This window comes from Hylobates moloch, unplaced genomic scaffold (assembly GCF_009828535.3).
Source record: "Hylobates moloch isolate HMO894 unplaced genomic scaffold, HMol_V3 SCAFFOLD_24, whole genome shotgun sequence".
Classification (NCBI taxonomy): domain Eukaryota; kingdom Metazoa; phylum Chordata; class Mammalia; order Primates; family Hylobatidae; genus Hylobates; species Hylobates moloch.
The window spans coordinates 26818199-26834582 of NW_026652299.1; the positions used below are offsets into that span (position 1 = coordinate 26818199).

At 47.1% G+C, this 16384-nt stretch overlaps 1 protein-coding gene across 1 annotated transcript in view; it reads right to left on the reverse strand.

Annotated features, from left to right (window-relative positions):
- The window catches only part of TFCP2L1 (transcription factor CP2 like 1), a 62127-nt gene that overhangs the window by 22192 nt on the left and 23551 nt on the right, over nt 1-16384 (reverse strand). Inside the window, exons 3-6 of the mRNA XM_032145705.2 lie at nt 3390-3466; nt 2789-2894; nt 1977-2083; nt 625-777 (exon numbers count right to left, since the gene is read on the reverse strand). Of these exons, the coding sequence (XP_032001596.1) occupies nt 625-777; nt 1977-2083; nt 2789-2894; nt 3390-3466 (443 nt within the window). The remainder of the gene's footprint in view (nt 1-624; nt 778-1976; nt 2084-2788; nt 2895-3389; nt 3467-16384) is intronic.

The window sequence follows — 16384 nt, forward strand, 5'->3', positions numbered from 1 at the left end:
CCTGAGGCCACACAGGACACTGAGCTCTATCGTTGGCTACTATCTTCAGGAAATAATCAGTACAGATTGAAGAGATGGAAAATAGTGACAGGTGACTGTAGGGAATGAAGCAAGGAAAGAAAAGGGAGGCGGTCCCCCTGAAAATGTTTCTCTAACAGGAAGCCATTGCAAAGAGAAAAATGGCTTCAAGCCCTAAACAGGAAGATCTGAGGCCAGGCCTCCAGCAGGGAGACTCTTGCTTTGATTTTTAAGGAGAATCCAGATGTGAGCACCCGTGGGCAACTGTAATGTGCTTGGGAGAAAAAAAAGCTAAAATGTGCAAATCCAATCATTCTTATAGAGTAGCGCCGAGGACCGACAGCCAGGACGGACATCCATGCCGATGCTTCTGCCAGAAGCTGAGCGGGTGCCGCAGGTGAAAAGACGCCCCCAGCAAGGCAGCAGCAGCCTGTGGTGCCTGGACTTGCAGCTTGCGCGCCATTAGGAGTCCAGGTAGAAGCCATGTGCTAAAGGGATGCTGCATTCCTCGCTGGGCCTCTAAGAGGAATCTCCAGGGTCTCTGTGGGATGTGCCCACAGGCCAGGCCAGCAGCAGGGCAGGGCAGAGCCTGTGAAGCCATCCTACCTTGAACACCTTGATCTGGCAGCTGGCTGAGTGCAGGTGCTCCGTGTACTCCCCATTCTCGTTCTGCTTAAACGTGTCAATCTGGACTCGAAAGGGCACTCCCTTCTCGCCCCCGTGCTTCCTGGGGGTGAATTCTGTGCTGATGCAGTGTACCTGGGAGGAGAAACGTTGGGCAGGTGGCAAGGCGGCACCAAGCAGAGCCCTGGATCCCCCAAGCGCCCCCTCTATGTGGAGGTGTCCTTCCCTGCTTGGTCAGTGCAGGCCTGCCTCGACCTCCCTGCTCTCCCTGACACTCTGTCCACTCCATCAGGCCAGTGGCCTCCCTGCTCCCCTGCCTGCAAAAGACACACACACCCCTACCTTTGTCTCTTTACTGTGGAGGCCCTGCCTGACTAGTTAAGTCCCCACCACTCCCCAGGCCACTGACCCCAATAACCTCAACCTAACTCCTCACCCAGATTCCTCTCCCTTGGCAAATCCTAGACTGAGGGCAGGGACCACAGCACAGCCCTAACCCCTCTAATGTCCTGGTGTCCAGGCTACTCAAGCCAGGCTGGAAGGACAACCAGAAGGCTGGAACCATTTCTGTACTTCTGGTAGGTTCCTACTACATAAATGGCACTCGATACCAAAGTATTGCTATAACACTGCAATAATATTATAAGAATCCATATATAATTGTAGTAGTAACAATGTAATAATAATTTTTAAATATATTAAGAATATTGTAATTGTAAAAAAAAAAAGAAAGAAAGAAAGAAAAGATGGCTTTTATTGAGTGATTTCTAGGGACCAGGCAGTGCTAACGGCTCTGTATGCATTATCTGATTTATAAGATGGGAGGTTAGAAAACTAAGAGGCTCAGGAAGGGGAGGAGACTTGCTCAAGGACACACAGCAAGTGAGAGAGCCGGGATCAAGCCAGAACCACAACCACAACACCACAGTCACATCCTTCACCACCTTGATCTCACATGGTATATAACACAAGGCTGGATCCACACCAGTGCTTGATAACAAAATAATTCATTCAATGATAGAAACTATAATAGAAAAAATGTTTACTTTCAAATGATTTCTGTTGGGAAATACTCATTTATAAAAAGCTTATGTATTCTACGGGCAAAACCCAGATAGAATTCTAAAACCCTCCCCACTCCTTTCCCTAAATATGGACCAACGAGCTCTGTGACTCTTCGCAACACTCATTCTCTCTCTCCTGCAGTTTCCTTCCCAGTGACAGGGAGCAGAAGCTCATCCAGACCCTTCCAGATGGGTTAGTTTTGAGAAACTGCACGCAGGCCACCCCAAAGACTAGGTCTTCCCCTGGAGGGCAAGCTCCCTGTGGCCCACCTGAATGAATGCAGAGGCTCTCTTCGCCGGGTCCCACAAAAACTCGACTGCATTCAGCTGGGTCGGGCTGGCCCTGGGGTCCAAGATACCAACAGACAGTGGAATATCTGCATACACACACACACATACAGAAAGTGCAATTGTCAGCCTCTCCCAAATATTTAGGGAAAGACCCTTGTTACAGGTCCCAATTCCTTCACCCCAATTTGCAATGCCAAAAGCTCTAAAAAGTTTTGCATAACTTACTGGACAGAAAGCCTGACCTGAACCACAAGCACTGTGTCGTCTTCACCCATTTTGTATGAACCGTCATTTTATTCTGCTGCAGAAATTATGACCGTGCTTGGCTGCCTGTTGGAGATGTTCCCTGATGCTCTGGGTACACACACCGTATTGTCATTCTAGCTTCTGAATTCCAAAACCCGCCTGGCCACAAGGATTATGGGTAAAGGACTATGGGCCAGTCCCTGAGGCCCCAGAATTCCATTTCCATTGCCGATCTATCTCTGTGATGCTCACGGTTATCTTCAACACTTATCAAAATCCTTTAAGGCACCATCCTTCCGCAAAGCCTTCCCAGAACTCCCTGTGAGCAGGTCTCTCAATTCCACAGACCTTTCTTTTCCACTGAAAAAGGGGACTCCTCAAGGGCAGGACCCAGTTTATGGTCAGCTCTGCAAGCTCCCGTTTTACATAGAGCAGGCGCGAGCTAAAACGCCTCCCCGGCATAGGTCCCGGTGGCATCCAGGAAGAACCCAATGTGGCCTGGGTGCCTCGAGCCTTGCCTGGCCTCTCCCAGCCAGGAGACTCACCAATGTCCAGGATCCGGTCCCCCGGCCGACTCCACCGCCAGCCCTCCAGCTGCTGGTGCTCCGTGTACTGCAACCGGCGGTCGTGGAAGACCACACGGATGATGCTCTGGGGAGGGAGGCCAGCAGCGGAACAAGTGACCGTGGGGGCCAAGAGGAACCCACCTCTTTTCCCTGAGCCACAGCAAACCCTCCCACCTTTGAGGCCCCTCCCCCTGGGGTTTCCTTTCCCAGTTCTCAAGCTTTGCCCACTATCCCTTCCTCAGATCCCAGTAACACTAACAACAGCAACAATAGTGATGACTACCGTTTGTCCCAGTATTACTAAGTGCTGTACATTTATGTCTGATTTATTAACCCTTTTGTGCAGATGAGCAAACTGAAGCTCAGAAAAGTTCAACGCTGCCAGCCCATCTAATCCCCACCTGGGCAACAGGCTCCAGAGAAGCCAAACAGGGGCTGTGTCTCACTGTTGAGCGCTGAGCTGAACCCGGCCTCTCCCTAACCTTCCAGCTACCTGTGCCCAACCCCAGCAAGCCCAGGTGCCCAGATCCTAATCAAGCCCCTCTCCCCGAGGCGGTGAGAACAGCCCTGTGAGGCTTACCTTGACATATTTTGTGTTCAGATCTTGAAAGTCTCCCAGCTTCCGATTCTCCAGTAGTCGGATTTCATAAGACTGACCTGGATGGAGGTTAATAGGACATTTTCCATTTCTGAGTGTTTCTAAATTTGGAGTTCATCCAGCTAGCAGCCTTCTCAACACCCTCAGTGCCCATCCAGGCCTCAAGGCCCTGGGGAGCAAAGCAGAGAAGAAAGCCCACGACCAGCTCAGCTCACTCTCTGGACTGACATCAGTCTGTCCACCCCGCCTGGTTGGGCCTAGGATACCCCAGGCAACACGTCGTGTGACCCTACTAGAGACAGCACCTCTACAATGTTCAAAGACACAGAATCCAGGAAAATACAGTTAGCATTAAAATCACTGAACACAAACTCATACATCTTTACAAACCCCCCAATATACCAGGATGGAGAATACAGCTACTTAAGTTCACATTACAGGGTAAACCAACCACACCCTTCCTGAGAGCAGGTTTGAAGGAACGAAGAAGCCTGTTAAACATTGTCTCTAATGGCAGAATGCAAAGCATGTTCCCCAGTTAAAAGAATTCCATGTATTTGAAAGGGTATGGAAATTCTATGCAGGGACATAAAACCAGCACAGGCTGGTCAAAGAATATAAATGGAAAAAACATCCATCCATAACAACAGAACATTTAAAAGCATCTATGAAACCTGAAGGAAACGACACACATTTTATTGAAATATAAAATATACCATGAATAAATAGGATACACCATGTTCCCAGAAGACTGTTTTTTTTTATATATATATATACACATACATATATGTATATGTGTATATATATAATCTCAAATGATACCTCAAATGATGTCTCAAATGATGCCAATTTTCCCAAAATATATCTCAAAAAATATATATATATATAACTCAAATGATGCCAATTTTCCCAAAATTAAATACTGAACTATAATTTTACAAGACTGTAGCATATATCACAATTTAACAAAGGGTGTTTTACAAATACAATAAATCATTTAATAACTGGTATTGGCATATCTTTTTTTTTTTTTTTTTGAGACTGAGTGTCACTCTGTCGCCCAGGCTGGAGTGCAATGGCACGATCTTGGCCCACTGCAACCTCCACCTTGTGGGTTCAAGTGATTCTCCTGCCTCAGCCTCCTGAGTAGCTGGGATTACAGGCGCCTGCCACCACGCCCAGCTAATCTTTGTATTTTTAGTAGAGACAGGGTTTCACCATGTTGGCCAGGCTGGTCTCAAACTCCTGACCTCGTGATTCACCCGCCTTGGCCTCCCAAAGTGCAAGGATTACAGGCGTGAGCCACCGAGCCTGGCCAGTATTGGTATATCTAATTAGCCTTTTAATTTTTTTATTTTTAATAATTATAGACTCTTAAGAAGTTATAAAAATATGGCCAGGCACAGTGGGGCTCACACCTGTAATCCCAGCACCCAGCTGAGGCAGGTGGGATCACTTGTGGTGAGGAGTTCGAGACCAGCCTGACCAGTACAGTGAAACCCCGTCTCTGCTAAAAATACAAAAATTAGCTGTGGTGGTATGTGATCGTCATCCCAGCTACTCAGGAGATTGAGACAGGAGAATCACTTGAACCCGGGAGGTGGAGGTTGCAGTGAGCCAAGATTGTACCACTGCACTCCAGCCTGGGCGAGAGAGTGAGACTTGGTCTCAAAAAAAAAAAAGTACATTAAAGTCTTGTGTACCTTGTGCCAGCATCCCCCATGGCGGCATCTGATGGAACCATAGTACATTATCAAAACTACAGACCTTACTTTGATTTCTCTGGGTTTTGCATGTTCCCTCCCTCTTTTTCTGTAGGCTTGTATGTGTATAGATCTATGAAATTTTATCACATTTGGAGACTAGCTATTTCTTTCAGAGTGCAGATCCTCACAGCAAATATCAAAACAAGTTACCGTTGGGTTAAAAAGTCAATTTCTTGTGGAGGAATAGGGAAGATGTTGATCAAAGGATACAAATTTCCATTAGACAGGAGGAACAACTTCAAGAGATCTACTGTACAACATGGTGACTATTGTTAATGACAATTCACTGTATTCTAGAAAATTGCTGACAGTCTATTTCAAGTGCTCCCACTACAAAAATATAATAAATGAGGTAATGCCTATGTTACTTAGCTAGATTCAACCAATGTACCATGGATACGTATGTCAAAACATCATGTTGCACATGATAAATACACACAATTCTCACTAGTCAATGTTTTTAAAAGTCAATTTCTTAAGGTTTTATTTTAACATGGATGACTATCAGATACTCAATAAGGAAGAACTTTCTGAACCTAAAACCAATGGAAAGGACATCTGGCTATATAAAATTAAAAATTACTTGTATGTATGAATGTAAAAACTGCAGACTAGGAAGAGCAAACCCAGTGGCTATGGCTATTCTATTCTATTCTATTCTATTCTATTTTTTGAGACAGGGTCTTGCTCTGTCACCCGGGCTAGAGTGCAGTGGCACAATCAAGACTCACCGCAGCCTCAACCTCCCAGTTCAAGCTATCTTCCCACCTCAGCCTCCCAAGTAGTTAAGACTACAGGCACACGCCAGCATGCCTGGCTAATTTTTTATTTTTGTAGAGATCGAGTCTCACTATGTTGCCAAGGCTGGTCTCAAACTCCTGGGCTCAAGTGATCCCCCTGCCTTGGCCTCCCAAAGTACTGAGATTATAGGCACGAGCCACCATGCCCAGACAAGAGCTATTATATAGCTCAAAAAGCAATTGATTAGTATCAAGACACGCCTGTAGTGGGTTGAATGGTGGTCCCCAAAAAGATATGTCACATCCTAATCCCCAGAACCTGGAAATGTGACCTTATATTTGGAATAGTAGTCTTAGCAGATACAATTAAGATTCTGAGATGAGGAAGTCACCCTGTATTATCTGGGTTGGCCCTCAATCCAAGTGTGCTTATGAGAAACACAAGAGACAGAAAAGAGAGGAGGCACCATGTGACCACAGAGGCAGAGACTGCAGTGACGGGGCCATGGGTCAAGGAAGCCTGGGGCCACCAAAGCTCAAAAGTGTGAAGTCTCCCCAAGATCCCCCAGGAGCATAACCCTGCCAAATTTCTGACTGCTAGTCTCCAGAACCGTGAGAGAATCATTTGTTGTTTTAAGTTAATGCATCTATAATTAACATGTTTGTAGCAATTTGTTACAGCAGCCACAGAAAACAAATACACTCCTACCCTCACCAACAAATAATGGAATGGACAAAGAATATGAAATTAAATCATTCATTCCAAATGTCTGTTCACACCTATCATCCCAGTGTTTTGGGAGGCTGAGGAAGGCTGGTCTCCAACTCCAACCTGGGCAACACAGCGAGTTGCCGTCTCTACAAAAATAAAAATAAAAAGTTTGCTGAGCAACAATTTGATGCCAAATGTGGTGGGGTGGGAATCCTAGGAACAGGGAGGTCAGTAGAGCCACACGGCGCCATGTTCCTGGAGTTCTCACCACAGCTCCCCACTGGCCATGACGCTGGCCGAGCACAGCCATGCCCACTGGGCCAGACTCCGTCTCAGCAATTACGAAGGTCTCTGGTCACATGCCAGTGAACACTTCTTGACCATGCCAAACCCCAGTGCTGCTCATGGTGACACGCTAGGCGCCTTTCCCATCAGAGGGAAGAGGAACAAACCCCAAACTCTCATCCTGCCCACTTGCCTATTCAGGAGATGTGACGCCTAAAAAGGTCTTGCTGCCCTATTCAACATAGCTGACTTTCTGAAAAAGCCAGATTGCATGCATTTCCAGGCTCCTGAACCAAGAGTCCAACACTCCCTTGATATCAACATAAAATATGCCTCACAAACCCTAACTGGTTTTTCCAGTGTCCTCTGCCTTCACAGATAAAGAATGCTGACAGCGGCCCTAGCATGAGGCCCAATGTCCAGGTGGTCATTAAGTGAGTTTACAGGTGCCACAGGGCCCAATTAGCACTGACCCCAGGCTCTGCAGGGCAACCTCAGCTCACGCCAAACAGCAAACACCTCCTGTACTGTAGAGAGCAACTTCCAGGCCTGAACAGAAGGGGCAGCCACTTGGAGGTAAAGCCATTGAGTGAGGCATTAGGCCCAGGATCACAGCTTCTCCTGGGCCAGGGATCACGGCTGCATGAGCCTTCTCCATCAGCAGCGGGGTCCTGATCCACACGCTTCACTACCAAATCCTCCTTTCTAGCCATGCAGATGGCCATCCAGTCACCCTCTGCATGCCTACCCCCGTGCCAACACAGTGGGCCCAAGCTGACCTCCCACCCAACTCACACAGCACAACAGCACCATTCCAAAAGCCATGCAGAAGGCCACCACCCACAGTCACACACAGGCTGACAAGCGAGGTCAAGCAGGCTGAACTGACCTAGGGCACAAGGGGATTTCTCTGCCTGGCCGACATCACTGCTGGGCGTGGGTGGAAGCCAGGACAGTGGGCTATGAGAAGGCGCAGGTCGTGTCTGTTCTGCTCATCACTGCACTGTTTGCACACAGTAGGCACTCAGGAAATGCATCCATGTGATTTCACCTTCTTTACAGTGCTATAGTGCTGTTCTCTGTTAGAATTACAGGGTTTGCCAAAGTTAAGACACATTCCTGCCCTCAAAGGGTTGACAGTCCTCTGGAGTACATCAAACAGTCCTGGAAGAGTGGTACTATCAAGTTTAAAATTCTGTAAGAGACAAAGGAGGCCCAAAAGTGAGCAATAGGCATCCAGGACGAGGCGGGGAGTGTGAGACAGGTTCGAACCAGGGGATAAGAAAACATGTGACATGGGCTTTGAAGAGGGGGCAGGATTTCTGTAATTCAGGGGAAGAATGATAAAGAAATCCCAAAGCCAGCCAGGTGTGGTGGCTCACGCCTGTAATCCCAGCAAGGGATTTTTGGCCTTTGGGAGGCCAAGGCAGATGGATTGCCTGAGGTCAGAAGTTCGAGACCAGCATGGCCAACATGGCGAAACCCTGTCTCTACTAAAAACACAAAAATTAGCCAGGCGTGGTGGCGCATGCTTGTAATCGCAGCTACTCTACTCAGGAGGCTAAGGCAAGAGAGTTGCTTATATCTGCGAGGCAGAGGTTGAAGTGAGCCAAGATCACGCCACTGCGCTCCAGCCTGGGCGAGAGAGCGAGACTCTTGTCTCAAAAAAAAACAAAAAAAAAACAAAAAAAAAACAAAAAAAACAAGGGAAGAAATCCCCCAAAGCAAAGCACAGCCAGGCAGAGGGGGAGGAGTGCCTCTAGGGAACGGCTGCAAACAGCTCCATTCACAGGGTGCTTATGTGTGGCAAAGCCCACTCAAGTAGTCACTCACCTGGCTCTCCAGATGAGTGGCAGCAGCAGTTAGGATCACCTGCCCTGCTGGATGGGGGAAGCAGAGGCTCAGAGAGGTTACCTGACTGGGGCAAGCTCACACAGCTTATAAGTGGCAGAGCCCATGGCAGAATCTCAGTCAGTTTCCAGAACCCACCACACCTGCCACATCCCACCCGGTGGGTGTCACCTGCTGGGCACAGGACAGCTGTAGTTGTCCATGATTCTCTCTCAACCTCTCCTTTCTGGAAGGCATCTGCTTCCATTCTGCACACAGATTAAAGTGTGCCGAATGTCGTACAGTGTAACTCCCCAAGTTAAGGTTTTTGTTTGTTTCCTACGTTCTTAACAATGATCCAGGAGGGAAAACAAATCATTATAGAAGGTGGTGGTAAAGCCTGTTCTAATTTAGGAATTGCAAAATGTTGGGGAAGGGGCGGGGCGGGGGAGCTGGTCTTAGAATCAAGGAAATAGGCTAAAAATAACCAAAACTGAATTGTCATGTAGCCGTGTGCCAGTACACTGCGAGCCCTGTATGTACATCATTGCACTTAGTCCTCTCAACAATCCTGTAGGAAAAGTCTATTGTTGCCCTATGTTATAAACGAGGAAATTAAGTTCCGTAGAGGTGAAGTGTCCTGTCAAAGATCAAACCTGGTCTGTCTGACGCCAAAGGTGGAACACGTGGCCGCTGGGCTGCCCCTTCCACACCTGCTAGACTACTGCACACAATGTTTCGTTACTGCAAAGGTCTCATCTGGCTCTAATATTCAAGGAGTGTATCTATTACATTTCTCCTGAACTTCTTGATACTCATTTTATTTCAGGACCTTCTTCTACACATCTAAACCCTCCTGCATCTCCTAAGGCTCAAATGCCTACTGCCCCATGCCCTCAGCTCTCTGAACCAAGATGGACCTGGAACTCTCATGGATGTGTAACCACGCCATGGCATAAAATTCGGTATTTGTTTCCTTGTGATACACTAGTCCCCCTGAAACACATGTTGCTATACTCTGAACATACTGTAAAGTCATGGCAACTAAAGCCATGTTGTTTTGGCACGGGGAGAAACAGAACAATAGGAAAGAACAAGGAGCCCGGATGAGACTTCCTTATTTGGAAACTTGATACATGACACTATAAATGAGGATGGGTCCATCTTTTCTCAATAGTGTGGCATAACTGGTTATCCATAAGGAAAAATTAATCCTCACCACATAATATATATAATAAATTCCAGGTGGGCAGGCCGGGCACAGTGGCTCACAACTGTAATCCCAGCACTTTGGGAGGCCGAGGTGTGAGGATCACCTGAAGTCAGGAGTTCAAGACCATCCTGGCCAACATGGTGACACCCCGTCTCTACTAAAAATACAAAAATTAGCCGGGCATGGTGGCGGGCGCCTGTAGTCCCAGCTACTCGGGAAGCTGAGGCAGGAGAATTGCTTGAACCAGGAGGCAGAGGTTGCAGTGAGGCACGATGGCGCCATTGCATTCCAGCTGGGGCGACGAGAGCGAAACTCCATCTCAAAAACAAAAACAAACAAAAATATAAAAAACTACCCAGGCATGGTAGTGGGCGCCTATAATCCCAGCTACTCAGGAGGCTGAGGCAGGAGAACTGCTTGAACCCGGGAGGCAGAGCATAGGTTGTTGGAGGGTTGAAGGTGCACCCAGCAGAGACTGGCAGACAGGAGGTCTTGCACGGCCCCAGGAAACCTCTGGGTCCAGTAAGAGCTTCAACACGAGGTAGAACCATACTGGGCAGCAGTGCCTGGAAAGGCTTCAAGGCGACTCCCTCCAAAGTCCTGGCCCAACCCTACACTGTCAGGCTGTTAAAGGCCGTTTAAAAGCTAGCAGGGAAGGAGCCCCAGGTTACTTTGTGATGAAAACTTGCGAGCAGGTAGCTGCCAGCCCAGCCCAGAGGGGCCAAGGTGACCTTGGGAGTGGCAGGGCTGGGGAGGCACAGTGACAGGCTCCACTCACCTCAGGCTGAGCTGAGGCCCCCTCCTGCCTCCCCTAGAGCTATAGCCCGAGGGTTTCCAGGCAGTACTGTCCCTCTCAGGTGAGGGGTGGGGCTCCTCAGCTGGATTTAGGCTGCCACACCCCACCACCCTACAAGAAGGATGGCCTGGTTCCTGCCCAAGGGCCCTGAGCCACACAAATGGGTGTGGAAACTTCTTACCCCAATCTTACAGCTGTGCTCAGGCTCCGCCACCTTGCCCCTCCTGCCCTCCACCCCCCTGAAGAGCAGCAGGGGGCAGGGGGGAGGCTAGATAAAATACACAAGTGCTCAACTAACCTTTGTGCTCTCCCTCTTCCCACCTGCAACCCACATGTCCAACACCTCCAGCCCAAGCATCAGCAAACCTTCCCCGTGAAGGGCTGCATAGCAAGTATCTTCAGCTTTGTAGGACATAAGACCACCCACACTAATCAACTCTGCCGCTGAAGCCAGGAAGCGGTCACACACCACACAGGAATGAATGGGCAGGGCTGCAATTCATTCAAACACTGTGCTTTTAGACACTGAACTTGGAATTTTCATACAATTTTTCTTCTTCCTGTTGACTTCCTTCCTTCCTTCCTCCAACTTCTTTTGGCGCTTTGCAACTTAGCCCACCCCTCCTCCTTGAATGAGGGGCTAAGTCATAGCCCCTCAATGGACAACGGAAAGCTCTGAGAACAGACCCGCCACCAGTTCAACTGAACCAGGTCACCCCTACCCCCAGCACCATGGACAATACTGGTATGTGGTCAGTTTTTAATTAACAGTGGCAGAATTTGGTGTTAAATTCCTTACAGAAAAGAACAGAGCTGGAACTTGTCAGCCAAACCCTGAGGAACACAAAAAGATGCTCCACCTCACTCATGTAAAGAAATGCCAAATGAAAACGCAGCCAGTGCCTGATCACCTGTCAGATGGCAAAAAACTAACAGATTGCTGGTATCCCACAAGGACAGCGATGTGGGGAAATGGGCCCTCGCCTCACACATGCTGGAGCTGGGAGATAACAAGCCACAGCCTATGGGGCACTTTGGCAATACCCATCAATATTAATAAGCACCCAGCCACCCCATCACCAGGACTCCAGTCTACAGAGCTGCCAGCTTATGTGCTAAAAAATCTGCCCAAGGCTAGCTATTCAAAGCAGCAGTATTGCTACAGCCCCAAACTGGAAATGAACAAAATGGTCAGCAATCACGTTACTACTAAACCGTGGAGCCACCACAGAGGAAAAGGCGCACAGCTTCACCCAGTGGTGCTATTAGCATGTCCACCTCCTGCATGGACTACTGAGGACGCGGCATCACCTACTTCTTGTCCCTGCCCAAAGGGCACCACCTGAATCTCAACATGAGGAAACACAAGCAAACCCAAACAGAGAGACCACCTACAATCTCCTGGCCTGTACCTTCAGAAGCATCAACATCATGAAAGACGAGGGGAGACTGAGGATCTGTCCAGATTCAAGCGGGGTCAAGAGTGAGACAACTAAACACAACATCCAGTCCTGAACTGGGTCTGGATCAAGGCAAAAACCTGCTATGGGACATCAGAACAATTGGCCCTATTTTAACAGGGATAGATGATGGTAAGGGTATTATATTGATGTTAAATTTCCCAAATTTGGTAATGTACTTATGGTTATATAAAAGAATGTCCTTGTTCTTAGGAAATACATGCTAAAATATGAATAAAAGATCATGTTGTCTGCTTGGGTGTGGTGGCTCACACCTATAATCCCAGCACTTTGGGAGGCCAAGGCAGGTGGATCACTTGAGGTCAGGAGTTCGAGACCAGCCTGACCAATATGGTGAAACCCTGTCTCTAGTAAAAATACAAAATTAGCCAGATGCGGTGGCTAATCCCAGCTATTTGGGAGGCTTGGGAGGCTAGGAGTAGGTGGGTAATCCCAGCTACTTGGGAGGCTGACGCAGGACAATCACTTGAATCCAGGAGGCAGAGGTTGCAGTGAGCTGAGATTGCATCACTGCACTCCAGCCTGGGCAACAAGAGTGAAACTCTATCTCAAAAAAAAAAAAAAAAAGATCATGTTGTCTGCAACTAACTCTCAAAATATTCAGGGAGGAAAAAATATATATAATAGAGATATCTATATCAATAGCTATCCCTATGTATACATCCCTCTATAGAGCTATAGATATATATACATCTATAGATAGATACACATAAATGCACATAGGTGCATCTATATAGATAAAGCAAGTGTGACAAAATATTTAAAAACTGGTGAATCTGGTGGAGGATATACATACTAACCATAATAACTTTTTCTTCCATAGTTTGAAATTGAAAATTACTTTGAATTAGAAGTTAAAAAATAATTTTAAAATTAAGATTACAAAAAGGCTTAGGCAGACCTAGATCTGTTATAGATGTAAAAAGCCATCCACCATACATACACATGAAAAAGCAAGTTCCTGAGTATGTACACAGTGTGACTGCACTTTTGTTTTAAAATAAGTTATACTCAAACCCACATATTTGTAAGTCTAATATATACATCTAACAATGGGCAGAGAAGGACTTTTCCCTGTTAAATTAGATATATCTTCAGTATTGGCTTAAAAAAAAACAACTAGGGATATACTGCATCTGAATTTGAAAAATACAAAACAAAGAAAAGAGGGGAAAGTCCTCCACACTGTTCCAACTACATAATGGATGTTCACAATACAGTGATTGCTATTTATTTTCCTAGTGTCAGGCCAATCAGACAGGTGGTATTTGGGGAAGGGAGTCCAGTTCATAGAGCAGGAAACACACGCAGACCATGTAAGACAGGCAGAGGCCCCATCAACCCAGGGTCTCATTGAGAGATCACCCTGAAGAACCCACAGTACACTAGGACCCTGCCCATTTCAGAGATGAAGAAACTAAGGCCCAGAGAGGTGCTGACCTGCCCAAGGTCACAGTGCAAGTTAATGGCAAAGACTCAGTAGCCTACAGCCTGGCCCAGGAGAAGAGGGGAAAGGGAGCTGGGGTCAGGTCAGATACACCACCGGGGTTGAGTCAGACCCTCGACACTCCAGGACCACAGCTGAGTTCTTAAATCTCTCAGCATTTCACTCTCAACATCTGCAAAATGTTTTTCGCAGAAGTCTTGTGAGGATTAAATGAGATAATGTACTTCCCGCCCACGTGTATTAATAGTAAGTACTCAGCAAGGGCCAGCCAAATAACAGGTATTATATGTGCCCTTCTACGGAGCCCTACCCATGCACAGGTCACTGTATTCTGTGCTGCACACAGAAACTGTCCTCCAGCCCTCACACAGCTCCACACACCAAGTGACCTAACTGCCAAGGTCACAGAGCCAGGAGAAAGCCCAGCTGGGACACGCCCCCAGGCAGGGATAACTCCACCAGGCCATCCACTGTCTTCCAGGGTCTGCTGCTGCAACCACAGCACTGCCCTGAGCAGGCTGCCCCTCTCCCAGTGGGCCTCCCCTGGGTGGTGCCCACCAGGTGCTCCTGCAGAGCAGCATGGAAAGCCAGAGTGGCTGTGCCCCAGTGAGCAGAACCCAGCACAGGGCCTCCTGCCTGGATCACAGTGTTCCCAAGAGCAGGAGGCAATTGCCCGAGCTAGCCAAGATTTACAGGTTGTTTACTTTCCTACAGTTACTGGTTTGGGTAATTAATGCCACATAAAACATAATGGAGGCCATCATTACCACTGAGAAAGGAGGGCTGGATGCCAACAGTCCTGTAATAATGGTAGATGCAGAAAGCGCCATCCTGAACTCATCGTGCCCAGCATTCATGGCTCACCTTGTCACTTGCACATGTGCAATATTATGCAAGTGTCTACTGGCACTGAGCACTCACACATAAGAAGACAGCATGCTTCAGGGAAAAGGCTTTGCCAGCAACAGACCCTAATCCTGAGCCTGATAGACTATCACCTGCATGACCTTGGGCAGGGCATTTGACCTTCTTTTTGCAGCTGCTTATGAATGCCGTAAGCTAGGCATCGTGTCTGGCATAAGATGAATCCAAGTAAACACTTGCAAGATAGTTACTGGAGGCTCCTTAGAGAAAGAACTGTTTACAGAACTGGGGCAGGCAGAATACAAGATGAGACTTAAGCGTCTGTAGTGCCAAAAAGTGAGGAAATGCTCAAAAAAGAATGAAACCATGTCAGAGCAACACAAGCACCAACCCAGAGGAGCTCTCGATGGTCACAGCTGAACAATGTAAACAACACAATAAACAGCAAAATGATTTCATTTTTACCCACAGAATAACTATCCATGAGTCTATACTGATATAGTAAGTGAATAAAGAAGTTAATGGTAGAGAAGGAAAAACTCTTTTATAGTAGCATTCCAATTACAGAAGAAAATCAACAGAAAATCACCATTAGGCAAACATTACAATAATAACTGGTGTGGACACAGTCCAACAATGGATGCTAAAATAAGTGGGCAAAAGATTGAGGGAAAAAGCAAACTGTAAACAGTCTCCAAGTCATATCCTCCACCCCATGATTATTTATCCATTACAAAAGAGGAAAGGGAACTTTACAGTGGAGAAACTTGGCAGACACTACCCTAACTAAATCAGCAAGGTGAACAGCACCAGCAAAAGACATCAGCACCATGATCCCCAATGCAATGCCGGGGATACAATGTCACTTCAGTAGTAGTCTTGCCAAAAATGTATAACCCCAATCTCATCATTTAAAAAACATCAAGCAGACTCAAATTGAGGAGCATTCTACAAAATCAAGCTCTTGGCCAGGCATGATGGCTCATGCCTACAATCCCAACACTTTGGAAGGCCAAGGCAGGAGGATTGTTTGAGCTCTGGAATTGAGAGCAGCCTGAGCAACACAGAGAGACCTCATCTCTTATTTATTAAAAATGATAATAATAAATTAAAATAATAATAGGCCGGACATGGTGGCTCTTGCCTGTAAACCCAGCACTTTGGGAGGCCGAGGTAGGTGGATCACAAGGTCAGGAGTTTGAGACCAGCCTGGCCAACATGCTGAAAATCCCGTCTCTACTAAAAATACAAAAATTAGCCGGGTGTGGTGGCGGGTGCCTGTAATCCCAGCTACTTGGGAGGCTGAGGCAGGAGAATGGCTTGAACCCGGGAGGCGGAGGTTGCAGTGAGCCAAGATCATGCCACTGCACTCCAGCCTGGGTGACAGAGTGAGACTCCGTCTCAAAAAAATAAAATAAAATAATAATAAAGCTCTTTAAGTCTGAGGGTCCGGGAAGACAAGGAAAGACAAAAGGACTGTCACAGATTGATGAAGACTCAGGAGACATGACAACTCCCCGGCAGCATGGGATCCCAGAACAACAGACAGTAGTGGGAGAACTGGTAAAATGCACACAAAGACCGTAGCAGACAACAGAATTATACCAGTGTTGGTTCCTGGTTTCAATAATTGTACCATTGTTATGTAATAGGTTAACATTGTGGGAAACTGAGGACAGGGTCCCCAGAAGTCTCACTACTATTTTTGACACCTTTATGTCTAAATTTACTTCCCCCTCCACAAAATACACTGGGTCCCCATACGAACATTGACATGCTCATAAGTACCTGGACACTTAATAACCATTTTTTAAATTGTTTGATTTGCTCTCATACTGGGAAT